General features: G+C 45.0%; 1 protein-coding gene and 2 long non-coding RNA genes across 5 annotated transcripts; 1 reads left to right on the top strand and 2 right to left on the bottom strand.

Moving 5' to 3' along the window:
* Positions 1 to 7,428: 7,428 nt before the first annotated feature.
* LOC119325460 lies at positions 7,429 to 8,517 on the bottom strand. Of its 2 annotated transcripts, none has more exons than XM_037599202.1 (2): positions 8,142 to 8,517; positions 7,429 to 8,050 (listed from the first exon to the last, which is right to left on the bottom strand). In XM_037599202.1, the coding sequence occupies exons 1-2, from the start codon at positions 8,485 to 8,487 to the stop codon at positions 7,980 to 7,982; spliced, it is 417 nt and encodes a 138-aa protein (XP_037455099.1). In that variant the 5' UTR covers positions 8,488 to 8,517; the 3' UTR covers positions 7,429 to 7,979. The 2 variants fall into 2 exon arrangements, with proteins under 2 accessions (XP_037455099.1, XP_037455100.1); XM_037599203.1 differs by having other exon boundaries at positions 8,206 to 8,517.
* A 1,715-nt stretch (positions 8,518 to 10,232) lies between these two features.
* Positions 10,233 to 13,547, top strand: LOC119326396. Of its 2 annotated transcripts, none has more exons than XR_005157966.1 (4): positions 10,233 to 10,604; positions 10,690 to 10,906; positions 11,779 to 12,861; positions 12,962 to 13,547. It is a non-coding gene; the product is annotated as an uncharacterized LOC119326396 (long non-coding RNA). The 2 variants fall into 2 exon arrangements; XR_005157965.1 differs by having other exon boundaries at positions 12,949 to 13,547.
* Positions 11,023 to 11,771, bottom strand: LOC119326397. Its single transcript, XR_005157967.1, has 3 exons — positions 11,379 to 11,771; positions 11,182 to 11,264; positions 11,023 to 11,080 (listed from the first exon to the last, which is right to left on the bottom strand). It is a non-coding gene; the product is annotated as an uncharacterized LOC119326397 (long non-coding RNA).
* Positions 13,548 to 18,942: the final 5,395 nt, after the last annotated feature.

The raw sequence follows: 18,942 nt of genomic DNA, 5'->3' as shown, positions 1-18,942 counted from the left end.
GAGGACTGAGGGAGGGAGAGGGAGAGGAGGGGCGGGGCGATGCGGGCGGGGCGGCGAGGACGAGAGAGGGGGCGCGAGTGCGGGCTGGGGAGCGGCTAGGTCATCTCCACGCGGGCCGGCGCCTTTTAGACCACGTGCGAGTGAAATGACGAAAATGCGCCCGGCGGGGCTGGCTATTTACATGCGGTGGCACGAACGGGGTGAAACTGTTCATTGCAACAGTAACTTTTTTTTATCCGATGGACAAGGTCATTCCAGGGCTGGATCCGACGGCCCAGATCGCATCAAGCCGCCAGATCCAACGGCCAGGAAGCCCAAATCGCTGGGAGCGCCTGGGAACGACCGCATCCCTTATTTCTCGATGTCCCAAACAGACTAAATTGGCCTGGTTTATAATTTTTTGTTTAATCATTTTTTATATCTTTAATTTTTTTGTTTAATCTTTTCTTGCCACCGCTGCTTTGAGCCAGTCAAGTACACCTGGGTTTTTTTTTGTCAAAAAGGTTTTTTTTCTTGTTAATAACGTTCTGGACACTTCTCCTCCAACCCATCCCCCAGCTGACAAGCTTTTCGCCCCCACCTGTGCCTAGGGTCCCAACCCCGTCAGCTGAAGTGCTCTCCACCACATGTCCATGCACAGGGTCTGTCCCCACCGTTAACGGCGCCGTCTGAGTCCCTCTCCACCGTTTATACATATGACAGGAGGCATCACTGTATTCCTCATTTTATATTCATGTATTGTATTTTGATCTAGTGGAGAGCGGCGTTTTGGCTCCTAGGTGTATATGCACCTGTTGTCGAAATACACATTTTAAAAAGTTGAAAAATTCGAAACAAAAATTCCATATGTATATCCGAACATTTGATGTGCGTTCATAAGGTTTCGGTGAAAAACGACTTTTTTTGTCGGACATTTGACGTGCGTTCACAAGGTTTCGATAAAAACGACGTTTTTTTGTGGCTTGTGTAAAAAGATAAAGAAATGCCTCGTGAATAGTTAGAACAAAAATTGTCATTTTTACACAAGCCACAAAAAACGTCGTTTTTCACTGAAACCTTGTGCATGCACATAAAATGTCCGGATATGCACGCGGGATTTTTGTTCCGAATTTTTCAACTTCTCAAAATGTGTATTTCAACAATGGATGCATATGCACCTAGGAGCCAAAGGCAATTACCGGATCTAGTGCCACTACTGTTACTCATTGTGTTTGTGGTGGTTGCTGAGGCGAGGGATATTGCTTCCCACATATGCTCTAACTGGACCAAACTAGTAATCCTCACATGCCGCTGTGTGCATCGTGCCTCCTTGCAGCTTTCACCTGTCGTCCCGAAATGGGTAGGCTATTTGTTGCAGTGCAGATGTAACAGCTTGATGAGGCATTGGAACGACAAGATGAGACAAAACTCGTTGTTTGTGCTTCGTCCAAGGGAATTTGATTTTCCTGGGTCCCTCCCTGACCTACTGTTGAACCGAGAGAGGAGTAATAATGTCAAGGTACCAATGGCAGTGAAGATTTGCATCATCGACACCCTAAGAAGTACCATCAGAAGCAATGGAGTTGGTTTAAGCGAAGGCACAACGTTGCTGGGCCAGAGCCAAGCTGGCAGAAGCTTACTCTGGGCCTGCAGCTACAGCGAAGGTACATCTGACACCATACTTGTATGGCACATCGCCACGTCCATCCTTGAGGCGAGACGCCCGCACCACCAGCATGATGATACTCCTCAGCAAACACTGCAAGGTGGCCGGCCTTCTTCTGTTTCCGAGAAGAAAACCGCCGCCACTCGATCACCTGTCGCGCTACTGTGCATATCTGGTGGCATCCTGCCCCGAGCTACTTCCAGATGATGATACATGGAGCAAGCACCTGTACAAGAAAGTCAAGAAGGACGCCGATCGAGCCCTTGCCACCGGCGGTGGCATTGCGGTGTCATCCCTGTCGCCGGAAGCTGGGTACCTAAGGTTGATACAGTTGTTGGGCTCTACACAGAATCATGATGTGCTCAAAGATGCCGCCAAGCTCGCCGAGCAGCTTGGGGACCTGACCGGAGGCGAGGAGATGGCGTGCGAGTTACTGGCCGGGTTTTGGTCGGAGATGATCCTTTACCTGGCTCCGTCCGACAACATCAAAGGGCACCTGCAGGCCATCGACCGGGGCCACGGTGCTGGTATCAGCCAGAGATTGGTTTAGGATTTTCGGTACAGAAAAGAGAAGGAAATCCCCTCCCCCCAAGAACCCTAACCCCAAAATGAAAAAGAGGGGAAAAGAAGGGCAAAGAAAAGTGCGCCGCCGGAAGGCCGCGCCGTTCCTCTCGATCCGGACGCGCATCGGCAAGACGAGGCGTCGGACGAAGAACCACCGGAGCTAGCTCAACGGCTTGCCGGAAAAGAAAAGTAAAAGACAAAAAAAAAATGGCCAGCACCACGGCCAAGTCCCTCGACGGCAGCGCGCTCACCGCTCAGGGAGGACGCGCGACCGGCGAGGAGGATGGCCACGGCGCGATCTGGCCGCGCTCCGCTTACTCTCGCTGAAAAGGAAAGGGATAGCCCCGCCGAGCCTCTCTGTTTTCCTCTCTCTCGCAGAAACGAAGTAGGGAGGGGGAAGTGGATGGCTCGGCAGGGGACCGGCCACAGCTCGCCGCTTCGCCCTGGCTCGTCGCGCCGGTGTGGCTTGAGGAGCCGGATGCGGGCGTTGGGGGCTAGAGAGGAGCGAGCGGGCGAGAGAGGTGCGGTGGGTGGAAAGCGAATGGGGGGAAGGAAGCAGAGGCGCGCACGGCTCGGTGGCGCGGTGGCGCTCGTCGCCGGCGGCCGGCCTGGTGCCGCGGCGCGGTGGCCCGACTGGGTCGGGACAGAAGAGCGAGAGGGATCCGAGCAGTGCGGCGGGAAAAATAACTAGGGTTTTGACCGGAGCGGCGCGGTGGGCGTTTTTGCTCGAGAGAAAAGAGCGGTCGGCCGTCGGATCGCATTGGACGGCCGCGATTAACCCTAGCGCGCCGGATTGGGCCTTTGGGCCGAAAGTGGAGGGCGGCGGCAGCCGCGCGAGCGCCCCGACCGGGCCGTGGGCCGTTTACGGCCACAGGGAGGGCGCAGAGCTGGCGGATCAGGCCAACTGGCCTTGGGCTGCGCCAGCTGCCGCGCGCAGTAAAAACCGCGGGCCGGGCCGTGGGCCAGGCCGAGTTTTCATTTTTTTAATAGTTGTTTGTCCAATTTTTTGGGCAAAAATTTTATATAATTTTTCTATTCAAATTTAATCAAAAAAAAGTTTGTAGAAAATAAAAAAGTAAACATAAAAAGTTTCTGAAAATGAAAATATAAAATTTTCAGAAAAAGAAATGTTCATGAATTTATAAAGAAAATAATGAGTTCATGAATTTTTTATTTAGTCAAAGAAAAGTTTCTGTAAAAAATAAAAATTTCATGTTTTTCTCTGTATAAATAATTAATAGTGCTCTTTTACAAAGAGAGTAAAAGTTTTATCCTCCAATTAAATTGGAACGAAAAATTAATTGGAAGAACGGTTTTTGAGAGTAGTTTTTTCACTTGTGGATGAAATCAGATTCAAGTAGCTTCTGCTACGACAGTAGAAAGATATTTGATTAAAGTTTAATTATGGTATTGTTATTTTCTGACCAAGTTGAAGATGACAATATTATAATTCAATGAGTCTTATAGTTAAAAGTTCAAATCTCTGATAAATTTTGTATCAATGGCCAATTTTTAGAGAATTTGATAAAGATTGAGAAATGTATATTGCTAGTTTTACGCTGCAATAAAGTTGATAATGATAATTATTTTCTTAGCAAAGTTACTTAACAGAAATTTTATCATCATGTTATTTATGAGTTATATGCGTTTTTTCCATTTCTGCCCAACGGTGATGTGGAATTAATGTAAAAAGGTGATGTTTTATTCTAATTCTGCCACAACGGTGATTTAGAATATATAGCAAAAGTGCCCGTGCGTTGCAACGGGATCGCATCACGTACAACCCCGTGACAACACGCACAATATTGCGTAAGATCCGCCTCATCTCCGCCATGATGACCGCCCAGAGCCCATCCACTGCCACCATGATGGACCGCACGCCAGCAAGGTGTGGTAGCCTCGGGGAGAGTGATGCCTACAGGATGCCAAGCTCGGTCAGAAGGTCCTCAGGGCATCGTCCAGACACCCAACATCACTCCTGTAGGGTGTCTGGACGATGCCCTGAATTAGGTTTCTGGACCATTAGCTTAAGACCTGATACAATACGACTTCTCTGGCATTTAAGTTCTTATAATCCCCATCAGCCACCAGCATTCTAAAGCTTCCTGTCCAAAGGATACCAAAATTTGTTAAAAGACTTTCTGAAAAATGTCAGGCTAGACAATTTCCAAAACAAAGAACTATATAATGGCTTAGAATGAAAACATGTATGTCTATGAAGGATTTTAGGATTGTGATCTATAAGCTTCAATGTGAACATGGACCCAGAACATTGTTAGTACATAAATAAGAATTATCGAAGCAAAACATATTTTGGTAGTCTAGCACAGAACAAGCCTACACACAAGAAGCTAGCAATGTTTATTATAATCTATCGATGATAGCAGCACAAACTATTTTCCATTCAGGATTAGTTCATATACCAAGTAAAGTGAACTTAACAAAAATCCTTGGTGTGATGCCCGTGCGTTGCAACGGGAAAATAAAACCTTAAACATATGTCCATCATCACAAGTGTTCTACCATTATCATGTCCATTGCAGATGGTAATATTTGAGAAATTCATTCATAGATGGATGTTTTATAAATGAGCTTCTCCATGGGTGTTCGTATGTGGAATGGAAGAGAAGCACCACTAACCAAGGCAGAAGAACGACTTGGACAGTGGCGTCCTTGATAAAAAAATGACAGCAGCAAAGCACATCCGGGATCGCCGCATCCATCTACCTGCTAATTGCAGTGTGCCCTTCAGTGCAGCCTACAGTGGCCTCCGGGACACAGATGGCTACCTCCCTATCTAATATGTCATAACTTTCGGATATCAAAATCCTTGAATAACATTAAGACATGACCTCCGAGAGAATCATTGGAAAAGTATTACTATGATCCTTATTTCTGCATGTAGTCCTTTCTACATGAACCACATTCTCAATTTGACAGGAGAATGAGTATAATAAAATTGTATATAAATCATCAAATGATTTTGGTTTTGTGAGGAGATCATTATGTGAACAGGAGAGGCTTGGTTTCAGACTCATGATGCAACCTCATTGTCATGTTATAATAACTTCTGAATTTATGGGACATGGTATACTAACTTCAACAAAAATACTGAGTAGCTTCCCTGATCAAATGAGGAAAGAGAGTATGCACATAGCTCATTATGAAAGAAAGGATCTATAGAAGTACAGTACGCAAGCCATTGACCTTATTAAGAAAAGCTACCTGAAAATATTTCATGGCCTTAGAAAAGATATCACGCATACCCCTCAATATGTAGGAAATGCCTATAAAAATAGCATGCAAGCAAATTTAGTATCTGAACAAAATCAGTTGTGCCACTTTTTACTGCAGCGGTAAATGAACTGATTTCTTCTTCCGATAACCACTAACATTTAGTGAACGTACCTTTGCTTGATAACCAATTATCAACATGTCCATAACTTCAATATTTTTGTCACAGATACATCAGTTTCAAAACATTGACTAATGCAACATCAGAAAAGAACATATGCTCATTATTGAGAAATATTTGTGCAAAACACTCGTATCATAAAGTCAGAACAACATACTCACCTATATGTCATCTCACTTATGCCAAATCATAAATCTTGGTATTGAATCCCCCTGCCTACAAAATCAAATGAACTTGGATAAGAAAACTGCTGCTGTTTGATGTGAATAATATGACGCAAATTAATCAGCAAGCAATTTAACTTCTGAGCATAAACCTAGTACTGCAGCCTCATATGCTCACCAGAATAAAACATTATAAATCACATTAGGATAGAGAAAGAGGTAGGTTCTAACTGAACCATAAGCTCTCACCGGCTTGTTATCCGCAGCCTTACAAAATCCAAAAAAGTTCCAGTTCTATGTAAGCACAACAATCAAATGTTAGGCAGTACTAAGAAAGGCTGCAGGGTAATTACATGAACACCAATGAGAAATTGCAAACGAAAGAATTAACATAGTGGAAAATTAAGTAGCCAACTCAACTGAAAAAACTGAATGGCACGGAAAAGCAATGTATGACCCTTTTAGGCATTGTCTTGTTCAGAGCTTACAATATACTAAAGAACATATACAGAACTAATAAGTAATAGTTGATGACACATTCAAATTCATGAGACTGCAGTACGTACCTCAGGTCAGACAAAGTTCCGGCGGACGATGAAGTACGTGCAGACATATTTCCAGTGAAGTCGATGGTGTACAGGCACGGTGATGTTAGAAACTTGTGGCACAACGATGAGCCAAATAACTTCATATTATCCCATAGAGTTAGAACACACAAAATTATTTAACCTCGCAATTAGAAACAAACGGCTCAGTGATGTCTTTTTCCCTTCATGACATGCAAATTATATGCATCTATCTAAATGTGCAGCAGTCAATGCCAAAAATAAATCCATGAAATAAAAACTGTTTGTGAACTTTGAGGAATTGGCAGGAAGTGATTTCCCATGAGAACAAATCAGATCAGGAAGGAGCGTGCGTGCCCGTAAGGCATCCAATCATGCAGGTACTCGCGGACCCGTAAGGAGCAGTAGCTGGCAACGGGATGCGGGGCAACGTCGCCGGTAGGTAGCCTGGTGCCAAACTACGGCAGTCGCAATGAGGATGACAAGCATCAGGATGAACCAGCGACGTACATGTGGCGGGGATGACTGGGAGCATATGGTGGCAGAAGTAAAATTCAGAAAATTGTAAATTGAGTTAGCAGTTGAAAGGAAATTTTACAGTGTAATTTCAAGTCCAAATTAGATAGCTTCATCAAATATACAACTAAGGTCCAAATTGTTTTCCTTTCAATACGTCTCTGAATATCCAGGTTAAATTACACGCACCAGATCTAGAGGGAAAGGCTGATGGTGACCCCATGTGTTTCACCTCCTCCACACCCTCGAACGCTAGCTTTGTTTGTAAAGGAAATTCTTGCTAAGTGTAGTAATTAATCAGTGATTTAGCACATAAAAAAGATATAGTGGTAAGAAAACTTTTTGAGTAGATCATCTTAGTTCCATAGCCCAAGATCAATTTCCAATAATGAATCCTAGGAAAGGGGATCAATGAATCAATACCAAACCTCAAAATCGAATAGATGACACATTATGGTACCATACTTGTAGCTGTAGGGAACTTATGTACCTGTCTGTAGCGAACTATAACAGCACAAGAAGCCAGCAGCCAACAAAACAGCTTTGACCTGTCAAAATTAGATCCCAGATGAATCCCAAGCATCACCTGTAAATATCAAGAAGTGGCGCATCTAATCCAATATCAACACCGCTGCAGGCTAAAGCAAAACCTTCTCCGAATGTTTCTCCCAGTACCCACAAGAGTTCGAAGTTCACTGACGCTGAACCAGGATCCTCTTCACCTCTAAGAAAAATTATTCCTACCAGAAGCAGTACCCCAGGGAGCATACAAATTTCTCAATAGTTCAATCAATGAAACCCCTAATAATCAGGATAAGAAACTTGCTAAGATTTCTAGCAAGGGCACATAAACACACCAATATTCACAGATCAAAAACAGATTGAGCAACTATTAATACTCAATAACTCAAAAACAGATTGCAAGATCAGATGGTAGCAGATGAATTGCAACATTATACGGCAGGAAACATAAGTACGGCAATTGCAAGATCACATAGTAGCAGGTGAATTGCAAAATTATACGGCAGGAAACAGGAGAAGCAAGGGAAGAATTATCTGTATCATACCCCAAGCGACGGTGCATTGCTCGCTGGTGGCGCTGGCCTGGTTCACGATTCCGGCCAATAACAATTCAATTTATAGCATCGAACTCCAATTCGGGCCGGGATGGTTTCATTGTCTGAGAAGGACTCGGGAGCATGAGTTTGAGAAGGACACGAGAGCAGGATTTCTGTCAGAGATTGAAATCCGTCAGAGACTCAGACACGTACAGCGCGCGCGGCAGGCAGAGGCGGTCTCCCGGCGCGGTTGGACGTCAGAGACTCGGACGCGTACAGCGCGCGCGGCAGGCAGAGGCGGTCTCCCGGCGCGGTTGGGACGCGGCAGGACGCGGGCGGAGGTGAGCCGCGCGCGGACAGCAGCGCTCCGGCGCGGACGGAGGCGAGGCGCGCGCGGACAGCAGCTCTCCGGCGCGGACGGAGGCGAGCACGCGGGCGCGCGCGGACAGCAGCGAAGGCGGGAGCTGTCGTGCTCTGCTCCGGCGTCCTCCATCCTCTGCAGCACCTGCCCCGCCTCGCCGCGCCGTCTCCGCAGAAGTCGGTCCGTCGCCGTCGCCATCGCCAGAGCGAGAGAAATGGATAAGATACGAGAGGGCAGGGGATGGAATTCAAATGAGTTCAGGGGTGTTTTTGCAAAATATTACATTATATACAAACCCACTAAAACAGGGACTGCGGGTTAATTTCATATAAACCAAGGGACTATTATGCAAAACCGCGCATATAATATATATATATATATATATATATACTAGTAAACATGCCCGTGCGTTGCAACGGGAGAAAAAAAAACTAAATAATACTCCTACTCAATAATAATTGCCTAAAACACAAATGTGATGATTTGATTAGCAACCCGCATCAATTATTCCCAACATGAAAAATAATTATACTTTAAGCCAAACCATCTTTGCAAATGGGTAAGAAATGTATGCATTATCTGGTTTGCAATCTCCATAGTTTTATTCCAACTTCCACTATTACAGGTGTTATGCATCCATAAAGGTGTACTAATTGTCCATATTTAATGTGAGACATATGTAGTGTGTGAGAGAGAAGGACCCGAGGTTCATTAGGTTAACTGTTGTGATCGATTCCCTGACCGAGAACTGAAAGTTGATTATTATTTTCTATACCTTGGAATTTTCTCTCATTGGCAGTCTTCTCGGGAAGCTCAATCAAATTACATCCTCCAAGGCACGTGGCCGCATCTTCCACTACCTGGGAAGCAGTGGTTACGGCGGTGCCTCCGGCTCTCTAGCCATGGTGTCCGAGGCCGAGCGCACGGCGCGACAGAAGGCAAGGTACAACCGGCGCAATGTCGGTCACCAATAAGCGTTTGCCAAGACGGACGTGACGTCGGGATGGGTCCCCAACGACACAGACCTCGCTGCGGCGTGGGCGCTCGACCGCACCGTCACCACCGTAGAGACGTCCGCCAGGGGCCACCACCGTGTTGACAGCGAGCTCGCTAAGAATGGCGAGGAGTGGTCGCTTAGCGACTGCTCCGCCAACGCCGGCAGGGGCAAGGCCGCCGGCACGGTGCCGCCAGTGCCTTCGGCAGTGGCCAAGGCGACCCTTCGCACCGCGCAACAGGAGGCGGAGTGGCTCCTCGGCGAGCATAAGGCACGACAACACCGCCACCGCTGATGGCACGTATGTCGATGGTGGTGCGGCAGGACATGGCGGCCAAGCTTACGAGGTGTTCATTTGATATAGGGTTTAGTGTTTTTTAGTAAAACGATTGAAATATCGTCTGTTAATGTAAATTATATTCGAATTTGAATGAAATCCGCCCAGCTTGATCGAATTTCATGAAGTTGGTTCTAACTGTTGGTCGGATGTATGCGGTTAGCGCTGAATGTCGGCCTCCCGCATCCATGTCCGCGGACTGGTCGCCCCTGTCCGCGGACGGATGCGGAAGAAAGTTTACGAGTTGTCGTTGGAGATGCCCTTATGCTCAAATCTGATCCTAATTGAATGAGTGCATGCCTAGTCACCAAAATTTTTAACCTCAATGTTATCTTAGCTCCTACATGTCATATTTCACCCATATGTTATATCCTAATTTTTTTGAAGTAGTTATGGTATTTGAATCAAGTGCTTTTATTCAAATTCAAGAAAATGGCAGAACTGCGATATATTTGTTTGGTGATGATTCCTTATTCAAAGTTCATGAAAACATATAAATGGAGGTCATGTGTTATTTACAAGCTCTAGTAAACATTTCATGAGCATTGGAATTTTATATCACGTATTTATAGTTCAAATTCAAAGTTGGGGCAAATTTGAATTCGTGTTCGAAAAAGGCAGTGAAATACTCTCCGAAAACTCTTGGAAACTTTATTTTGATTTTCTCAACCCCTCCTTTGCCACTGACCAGTGGGTCTCCTGGATAAGTCCAGCTTCGTCATCTCCAAGGGACACGCGCCCGCTTCCTGCCCGGCTGTCTCTTGATCTTTCTCCTCCCCCTCTGCTACCTCACTCCTCACTCTTTTCTTCCCCGCTTGGATCCCCTTTCTCATCAAGCTCGCCGGCCACGCCGCCGCTTGCCGTTGCAACGCCAGCCGCAGGGACCGGCGGGATCCGCCAGCCGTCGGTCCGGATCGACATCCACGCCTCTGGCTCCAACATGCACACCTGCTAGACATCGCCGTGAACCACCTCGTTTCTCCGGTGCGTTTTTGCTCCTTGGCTGTTCCCTAGCTCCATTGTTGCTCCTGTCGTCCCTTTAATGGTGATTTCCGGCGCCGGCGTGCAGGAACCTCTTGAACCAAGGCTGCCTTTCTCGGTTCCATCGGCCGCGGCGGTCATCCTCCTCCCTGAGCAACTACAGGGACCGTGACGGGCTCTGCTTCTGGACAACGGACTCGAAGGCGCGGGTCCCTCCTAATTCTTCCTCGACCGCTGACCGCCATTGACGCTGTTCGTCCTCTCGCCTCCCTGATCCGTCCGACCCGGCCGCCATGAACAGCAAGGTGAGGAGTCGCCTCTGCCTGCTGCTGGATGCTTGCTGCTACTGTTCGCTACTGGCTTGCTTTGCTATTTGCTGTTGTTGCCGCTGCTGGCTGCTTGCTTTGCCGCTTGCTGCTGCTGGTTGTTTTGCTTGCCGATGCTGCTTGCCTTTGTGGCTTGCTGCTGCTGGCCTTGAGCTGCGGGTAAATGAGAGAAAGAAAGAAAGTTCTACATCTGTACAGGGAGATGGCCGTATTTAGATTCACCTCTGTACAGAGAGATGATCATGTTTCAGTACCGTTTAATTCACTTGCTCCTCCCAGTTTCAGACTAAGGCTAGTCTTCCCTGTGCATAGAAGTTTCAGAAAAATGCTCAACCTGCTGAACTTGTAAAATCCATAAAAAAATCATTCCAGCTTCTGTTTGGAGTAGCACTTGTATGAAGTTGGATGGTTTAACTTGTATTGTAGCAATAGAAAACATGAACATACTTACCCCCTTAAGTTACAGCCGTGGCCCTCCTGTAGGTCTGGCCCCACATAACATCTGTCCCTCCCTTTTCAAACAGCTAGCCGTCGAGCTGCACTGAGGGAAACTGTTTGATGAAAAGTTTTTTTTTGTAAAACTGTACCATATTCCATACTTTCTGTAGTACTTTGGATAGCTAAAACTTAATGTTCGAAGGCATGTCTCACTTTATGCCTTTCTGGTATCATTTTACCAATGTAAATGAAGAAGAAACACAACAAATCTTGCTTGCCATTTGCATGATTACCAAATGAATGTGCTTTATCTTGGCAAAAAAAACAATGCTTATACCAATTATTTTGAACAGTTTTCTTTTTGCAATATGTTGTTTTCCTTACAAGTACTTATTTTATTTATCATAATGCAGGACATTCATGAGGGTTTGAATTTTTCTGCTGCTGACGATGAATCCTACTTTGGAATCCTTTCAATAAAGTTTTCAAAAGATGGTCGTGAACTTGTTGTCGGAAACAGCAATGAGTCAATATGTATTTATGATCTTTGAGCAAACAAAGTGACAGAGCGAATTCATGCTCATGTGGTATGAAAGTCAAATGCACTCTTTCTTTTGTTGCTTCCATAACCTGTCCTTACAATGTACGCAACACTGTTTGGTGATAGACATATCTTCTTAGGTCATATTGGGATGTACTTCCAAAATCATTTCAAGTATCTAATGTGAGCATTGGTACTGTTTGCATGCAAAGAAAATTAAAGGAGTTTGTTTGTAAGATTCTAGTCTGCTGTCAATAGAGATGCACTTACATTATTAGTAAAAAAAGCACTTACATTGCATATTCTACATGCTTTTGTACTGCATCCTCTAATGGTTCGTTATGACTGAAGTAATCATCCACATGAAGCATGGTGTTGCTTTAGGCATAGCAGATTGAAGTAATGAACCACGGAAAGCAATAGTTCTTGGTGGTGCTTTAAGCATAGCAGTTTGGATAGATACCGATAGCATGCTAGAAGTTCTGTCTTGTAGAGTACGGAACTGAAATAAAATTTGTCTTTGTAGGAGTCTCACAGTGTAGTGTAGTATCACATAAACACCTAACGCCTCTAAGAGGTATTTCCAAACGAGAAGCCAAAAGGAAAATGTCAAACAGTTTGTGGCGTGCCAACACTATTCAAGGTGTTTGGCTTTGTTCTTGAAAAAAAAGGTGTTTGGCTTGCTGCATAACTGCAGAGTGATGGTATATGGTGAAAGAAAACACTGTAAATGTTAGAACCACTAAGATTAGACGACAAGTAAATGTATAAATATCAGTAAAACGAATCACTACGTCAGCTGAAGCAGCAGTTGTGTTGGTAGTCCTGTGCAGGCTGGAAGTTGTCTCCTTCGGGCCTGCATTATTTGGCCTACGGATACATGAATATATCCTCTGTATTTAGTTTATTCCTCTACCTCACGCTGAGCTTGGAGCCAAAGACCTCATGTGCTGCGGTAACTGCCCCCCTACTCTTCATCAAGCATCCACCATGGATTCCTTAATTAATCTGAAAAGAGTTGCTTGTATTGATGTACTGTTAGAACTTCATAACAGAGGAGATTGGAAGATGGAGAAGAAAGGGACAAGGGAGAGGTTCGATTGGTTTGGTGCCTTTTTTTAGATCGATGAGCGCCTATGCCTGGCCGGTGAGGTCATGGCCTCGACGGAGATAGGAAGGATGGATAGGGAGAGGCGGCCCTCAGCCACGGTCGCCCACGCCCAGCCTCGATCCCCTATGGATCGGGATCAGGAGAGCCAGCGCCTGATCCCTGCCTCGCCTCGCCACCTCGACGTTGGCGAGCCCCACCAGAACCAGCTTCCCAAGCGCTGCCCTGCCTTCCTCCTCTTCATCTCCTTTCTCTCATTCCTCTCATTTCCCCTTCCTCCATCCCGTGCTCTCTGTTATCTCTCTCTCTCTCTCTCTTTGTTCGAACAGGAGGTACTCAGCCGCCCCAGCCGAGCCTAGTTAACCTTCCGTTGAGATGGACAGCGGCGCGGAGGAGACAGTGAGGTCGCCGGCAAGTGCAACGACGACCGACTGGCGGAGGCTTTGGTCGAGTGGCGAGCGAGAGCCCTCCCGGGCGGCGCACAGCGAGGAGCTCGGGCGCGCGGAGGAGAGGAGGATCTGAGGCTTAACGGTGGTGCAGTGCTGCGTTTGCCAGCTCGGCTCCGGATCGAGCGTCGCGCGGGGTGGGCGCCTCCTTGGCGGCTGGGATCGGGAGGCGAGGGAGAGAGAGGAGAGCCCATCCTGGGCCGCGGGTTGAATACCGCAAATTGCAGGGATTTATTTGTAAAGTTGTCGAACGAAACGTTTTTCCCTTCAGAAGAGGAGTGCGGATTGAATATGAAGAATTACAGGGACTTTTCTGTAAAAACACCGACGACGTACGACCAGAAGCCATCGGTGCTTTATTAGTAGGTAAATATAAATATAAATATTAGGTAAAGAAAAGAAAGTTTTAAAAGTTTAATATGCGTATTTTTTTACCAGACCAACGTAGGGTTATTTTTCTGCTCATTATTGTTGATTATTGGCTAAGTTTTCTCAGATTAAAAGTTTTCCATGCCTTCATTCGTGAAAGCGAATGGCTGGGTACTTGTGACACGAAAGATGACCAAGAAAGGTCATAACGTGAGGGAGCATGTTCTCTCTAAAGAATGGCCTCAAAAGAAAAGAGATAGATCATTGAGAGTCTTGGTTGACGAATGTCTTTCATGTACTCTCTATGAAGAAGATTTTTCAGTTAACACGATTTGAGTTGAAACAAGCAACATATGTGTTTAATTTGACCAACGTGGGATCAAGCATGTGTGTCAAAGAGCATTCGGATTTACTCCTAAATTTGATGATTGAATATGCAGTCAAAAGAGCCAATTCTAGCATTTATGTCCCTTGTAGGGAATTACCCGCATGGCGGGAAAATATGATTATGATAAAACCCGCATGGAGGGAAAAGATGATTATGATAAAACCCGCATGGAAGGAAAAGTCTGAAAAAATCCCCGTGTAACCCGTATGGCGGCAGAAAGTTTTTCAGACTTATCCTGTATGACAGGAGAAAGACATGATGACTCACTTGCTTTTAATGTGTCCCACTCTGGGAGAAAAGTATGGAGTACCTATTATGCTTTCGTAGTATCGACCGTATATCTTATGTGTAACGGTCATTAGGCACTCAATAAATCCGAAGAGAATAAAAGTACAGACGAACCTAAAAGTAAGAATGATATGCAAGTGTGACTTGCAAAAGTACTAATGATAAAGAACTCTGTTGAGTTTCTGAAATGGAATGACGAAAAAGTACTCGCATACCAGTTAACAGATAACTTCATTTCGTATGTAGTAATCAGATGAATGAAGTAGATAATCGAAGTTTCCTCAATTCACAAGAGTTATGAATGGTTTTCGAAATTGTGGCAGAAAATTTATTGCCACATTTCGAGGGGGAGAAAGAAATATGAGATAAATTAAGAATGATGAAACTCCCCTATACTTTAGATAATGTGATGAAGAATGTGATCGTCTGGGAAAGTACGACGGTCATAATAATACCCCTAAAGAAAAGAAATACCTGTATTCCGTTTTCGAAAGCATACTAAGGAATACTAAGATGGTGCTTAAAGTGCCATAAAGAAGAAAGTTTTAACATAATAAACCCAAATAATAAAGTTTAAAGATACGTCATTCTTAGTGAAGATGGAGTAATCTGGGGGAGCATGGTATGAAGATACCTAAGACTAGAATAGATTGTATCTGGGGGAGCATGTCATATGACCTATACAACACCTGTTTTTAGCTCTATAAAGGAGGAATGAGTAAACATGGATCTTGTGATAAAGGTCCCTGTAAAACCTATTGCCTCTTGGAAATGAAAGACTATACAATTAATTTGCCTCTTGGCAATGACAGAGCAACAACAACCCCATATGAAAGAAGTGCCAGTACCTGAGACACATATGGTCTCAAGGAATGAGAAAATCATATACTTCTGATTACTATAAAGTCCATGTTAATGGAGGTTGATTCCACCTCATTTAAAGCGCTCAATCAAGCTTTGAGAAGTGTCTCTTTGTCTAAATGATAAGAGACTATGTGAGATGAAATAAATTTGGTGAATCCCGGTGATGTTTGAGACCCATAAGTAATTTCCAATGGAGCCAAAACAGTAGGCTGTAAAGGGTCTACAACCTATGTCAGTGTGACTCCAAAGGAAATATGTAAAGGTGTAAAGCACGACTTAAATCGGAAGATTTTGTGCGAAGAGAATGAATAGATTACAATGAGTGTTAGTGGCACATCATAATCGACATCATGATCTAAGTTACATCAGATGAAAGTAAAGAACACAAGGGATACTGCTTCAAGAAGTCTTTTATGGACTAGAGCAAGTCTCTAGACAGTGGCATTTAAAGTTAGTCGAATCAGATGTTATTTTGGGTTAAAGAAAATGAGAGGACAATTGTATTCATGCAAAGTTATAGAATGGGAAATTCATTTCCTAATCATGTGCATGTGGATGATGTCCTACTTACTAGTGGTCATGTCAATCTACTACATGAGAAGAAAAGGAGTTCTTGTTCTCAAAGTTCAAGAGAATGTTCTCCGTAGAGTGTCTCCCGTTATAATTATCGAGATTCACGAAGAAAAGAATAAAAGGGGTATTGGGAATGTCACATGGACATGCTAAGAAAGGTCTCTAAAGTATGTACGCGAGAAAACCTACGCCTGTTCTTATAGTCAAGGGTAATGAAACTGGAAACTATGGTGTTCCAAAAGTTGATGAGAAAAGATTAAAAACGGATATGGTACCATATTCTTCAGCTGTTGGAAGCTCAATATATTACCCTGACACAGTTCACGTATCCGGATTGTTTTGGCAATGTCCAGTCCATATATAGATCACATGGAATGGAGTCAAAGATATCGGCCTCATGCTGAAAGAAATAAGTGCTCTCAAAAGATTGTGAGTACAAAGACAAGACTTGTGAAATGTATAGCGGAATCCACAATTGTCGCTAACTTTCACACTTGGAGATTTTTGTGTGGAGAAGCTCCAAAAGAATGAAACAATTATCATCAATGTGATGCAAAGATAGGTTATAGCTTGATATGAGGCTGAGGGACAGGCAAAATGGTTAAGGAGACCTGTACCCAGAATTGATAGTGGTTGACAACAGCGATAACCATTTTAAGTTTTTTGCTCCTATGACAACGAGTCAAGTGTTGATGCCAAACACACTGACACAGTGTTATGCGTTGTAAAGGAGAAAGTCCGGAATTATGTAGAAATACTTGAAGCATAAAAGCAACAAACAAGTGTTTGCAGATCTGCTTAGTAAAAGCTTACCGCCCAGTGCGTTCGGAGAACACACAGTCGACATGGGTTTTATGGTATAGTCTAAAATTTCCGGACAATAAAAGGGCCGAAGGTTAAAGAATCTGTTTCAAAACAGAGGAGTGTGTTGTACGTGTTGATTCTATCAGGAATGAACCGTGATGATGAGACATGCTCTACATGCAAATCTGTGATGGAACGAGTACTTTGAAAAGAGTTGACATGATTGTACACTACGAGAATTGTATTGTTCGCCTCCATGAGAATGAAGCTTATGATGACTACATGGCCTCACAGACTCTTCCAGTAACAGTGACTGAGTGTCAGGCCATTGAGTCGTATGCTGTGAAAGCATTCACGCAGGCAAACTTTTATATGTTGCAACAAGATATGAAGAAGGTACAGGAGCTTGAGGTAATTGATAGACTGACAGGGACCGATAGTCAGAGATTTGTGGTTGCGTGGAAGAATAATAGGGATCACAGATTTAATGTGGACTATACGCCAGGTAACTCGGCAGAAACTATAAAAGTGCAGTTGCCGAAGTATGACTCGCAAAGGGCTTACTTTCAAGCATCTTATTCATGTTTTGAATGCACTGAACTTACTTATGATACCCAAGTGTTGTGTCCTGCAAAGATTGTCAAAAAAAGCACGAGCTGGACTGCCCGTGAAGCGCACCAGCGATTTGTTTGCGTGGGGTTGGTCCAGTGGTGAGGACAGAGCTAGATATAGTGAGTTGACCATCAAATCTTCAGAAGCATGTCATGTCGCATGCAGTAATCCTTTCTTATTCGACAAGTTGATGGCAGCTCTGGATGATATTATAGCGAATAAGGACATTCAGGGAAATGAAGATGATAGTCAGAGAAGCTTCGTGAACAATAATCCATTTGAGCCTAACCGAGATCATATTCTGGTTCGTGATCCAGTAAAGGTTTCCACCAAGGGCGCACCTAAGCAGAACAGTAGAGGTCACGGTAAGGGTGGCCTAGATGTGACAAAAAATGAGAGGCCTAAAGCATTTGACGAGAAATCTGGACGAAAATGTAGCATATGTAGCGGCTCAGTGTTGGGGAACGTAGCAGAAATTCAAAATTTTCCTACGTGTCACCAAGATCTATCTATGGAGAGACCAGCAACGAGTAGAAAGAGAGTGCATCTACATACCCTTGTAGATCGCTAAGCGGAAGCGTTCAAGTGAACGGGGTTGATGGAGTCGTACTCGTCGTGATTCAAATCACCGATGATCCTAGTGCCGAACGGACGGCACCTCCGCGTTCAACACACGTACAGCCCGGTGACGTCTCCCACGCCTTGATCCAGCAAGGAGAGAGGGAGAGGTTGAGGAAGACTCCGTCCAACAGCAGCACAACGGCGTGGTGATGGTGGAGGAGCGTGGCAATCCAGCGGGGCTTCGCCAAGCACCATGGGAGAGGAGGAGTAGGAAGAGAGGTAGGGCTGTGCCAGAACTTCGTGTATAGCTCCCATGCGCCTCCCCACTATATATAGGGGTGGAGGGGCTGGTTTCTTGCCCTCCAAGTCCATTGGGGCGTTGGCCAAGGTGGGAGGAAAGAAATCTCATTATTTCCTTCCCCACCGATTGTTATCCCCCCTTTTTAGGGATCTTGATCTTATCCCTTCGGGATATGATCTTATTCCTTCTAAGGGGGGATCTTGGTGCGCCTTGACCAGGGGTGTGGGGCCTTGCCCCCACTACCCACGTCCATGTGGGTCCTCCCATGCAGGTGGGCCACACTCCGAAACCTTCTAGAACCTTCCTGGTACAATACCGAAAAATCCCGAACATTTTCCGGTGGCCAAAATAGGACTTCCCATATATAAATCTTTACCTCCGGACCATTTCGGAACTCCTCGTGACGTCCGGGATCTCATCCGGGACTCCGAACAACATTCGGTAACCACATACAAACTTCCTTTATAACCCTAGCGTCATCGAACCTTAAGTGTGTAGACCCTACGGGTTCGGGAGACATGTAGACATGACCGAGACGTTCTCCGGTCAATAACCAACAGCGGGATCTGGATACCCATGATGGCTCCCACATGTTCCACGATGATCTCATCGGATGAACCACGATGTCAAGGACTTAATCAATCCCGTATTCAATTCCCTTTGTCTATCGGTATGTTACTTGCCCGAGATTCGATCGTCGGTATCCAATACCTTGTTCAATC

Source organism: Triticum dicoccoides, chromosome 6B (assembly GCF_002162155.2).
Source record: "Triticum dicoccoides isolate Atlit2015 ecotype Zavitan chromosome 6B, WEW_v2.0, whole genome shotgun sequence".
NCBI classification, from domain to species: domain Eukaryota; kingdom Viridiplantae; phylum Streptophyta; class Magnoliopsida; order Poales; family Poaceae; genus Triticum; species Triticum dicoccoides.
This window is presented reverse-complemented; position numbering and strand designations above follow the sequence as displayed.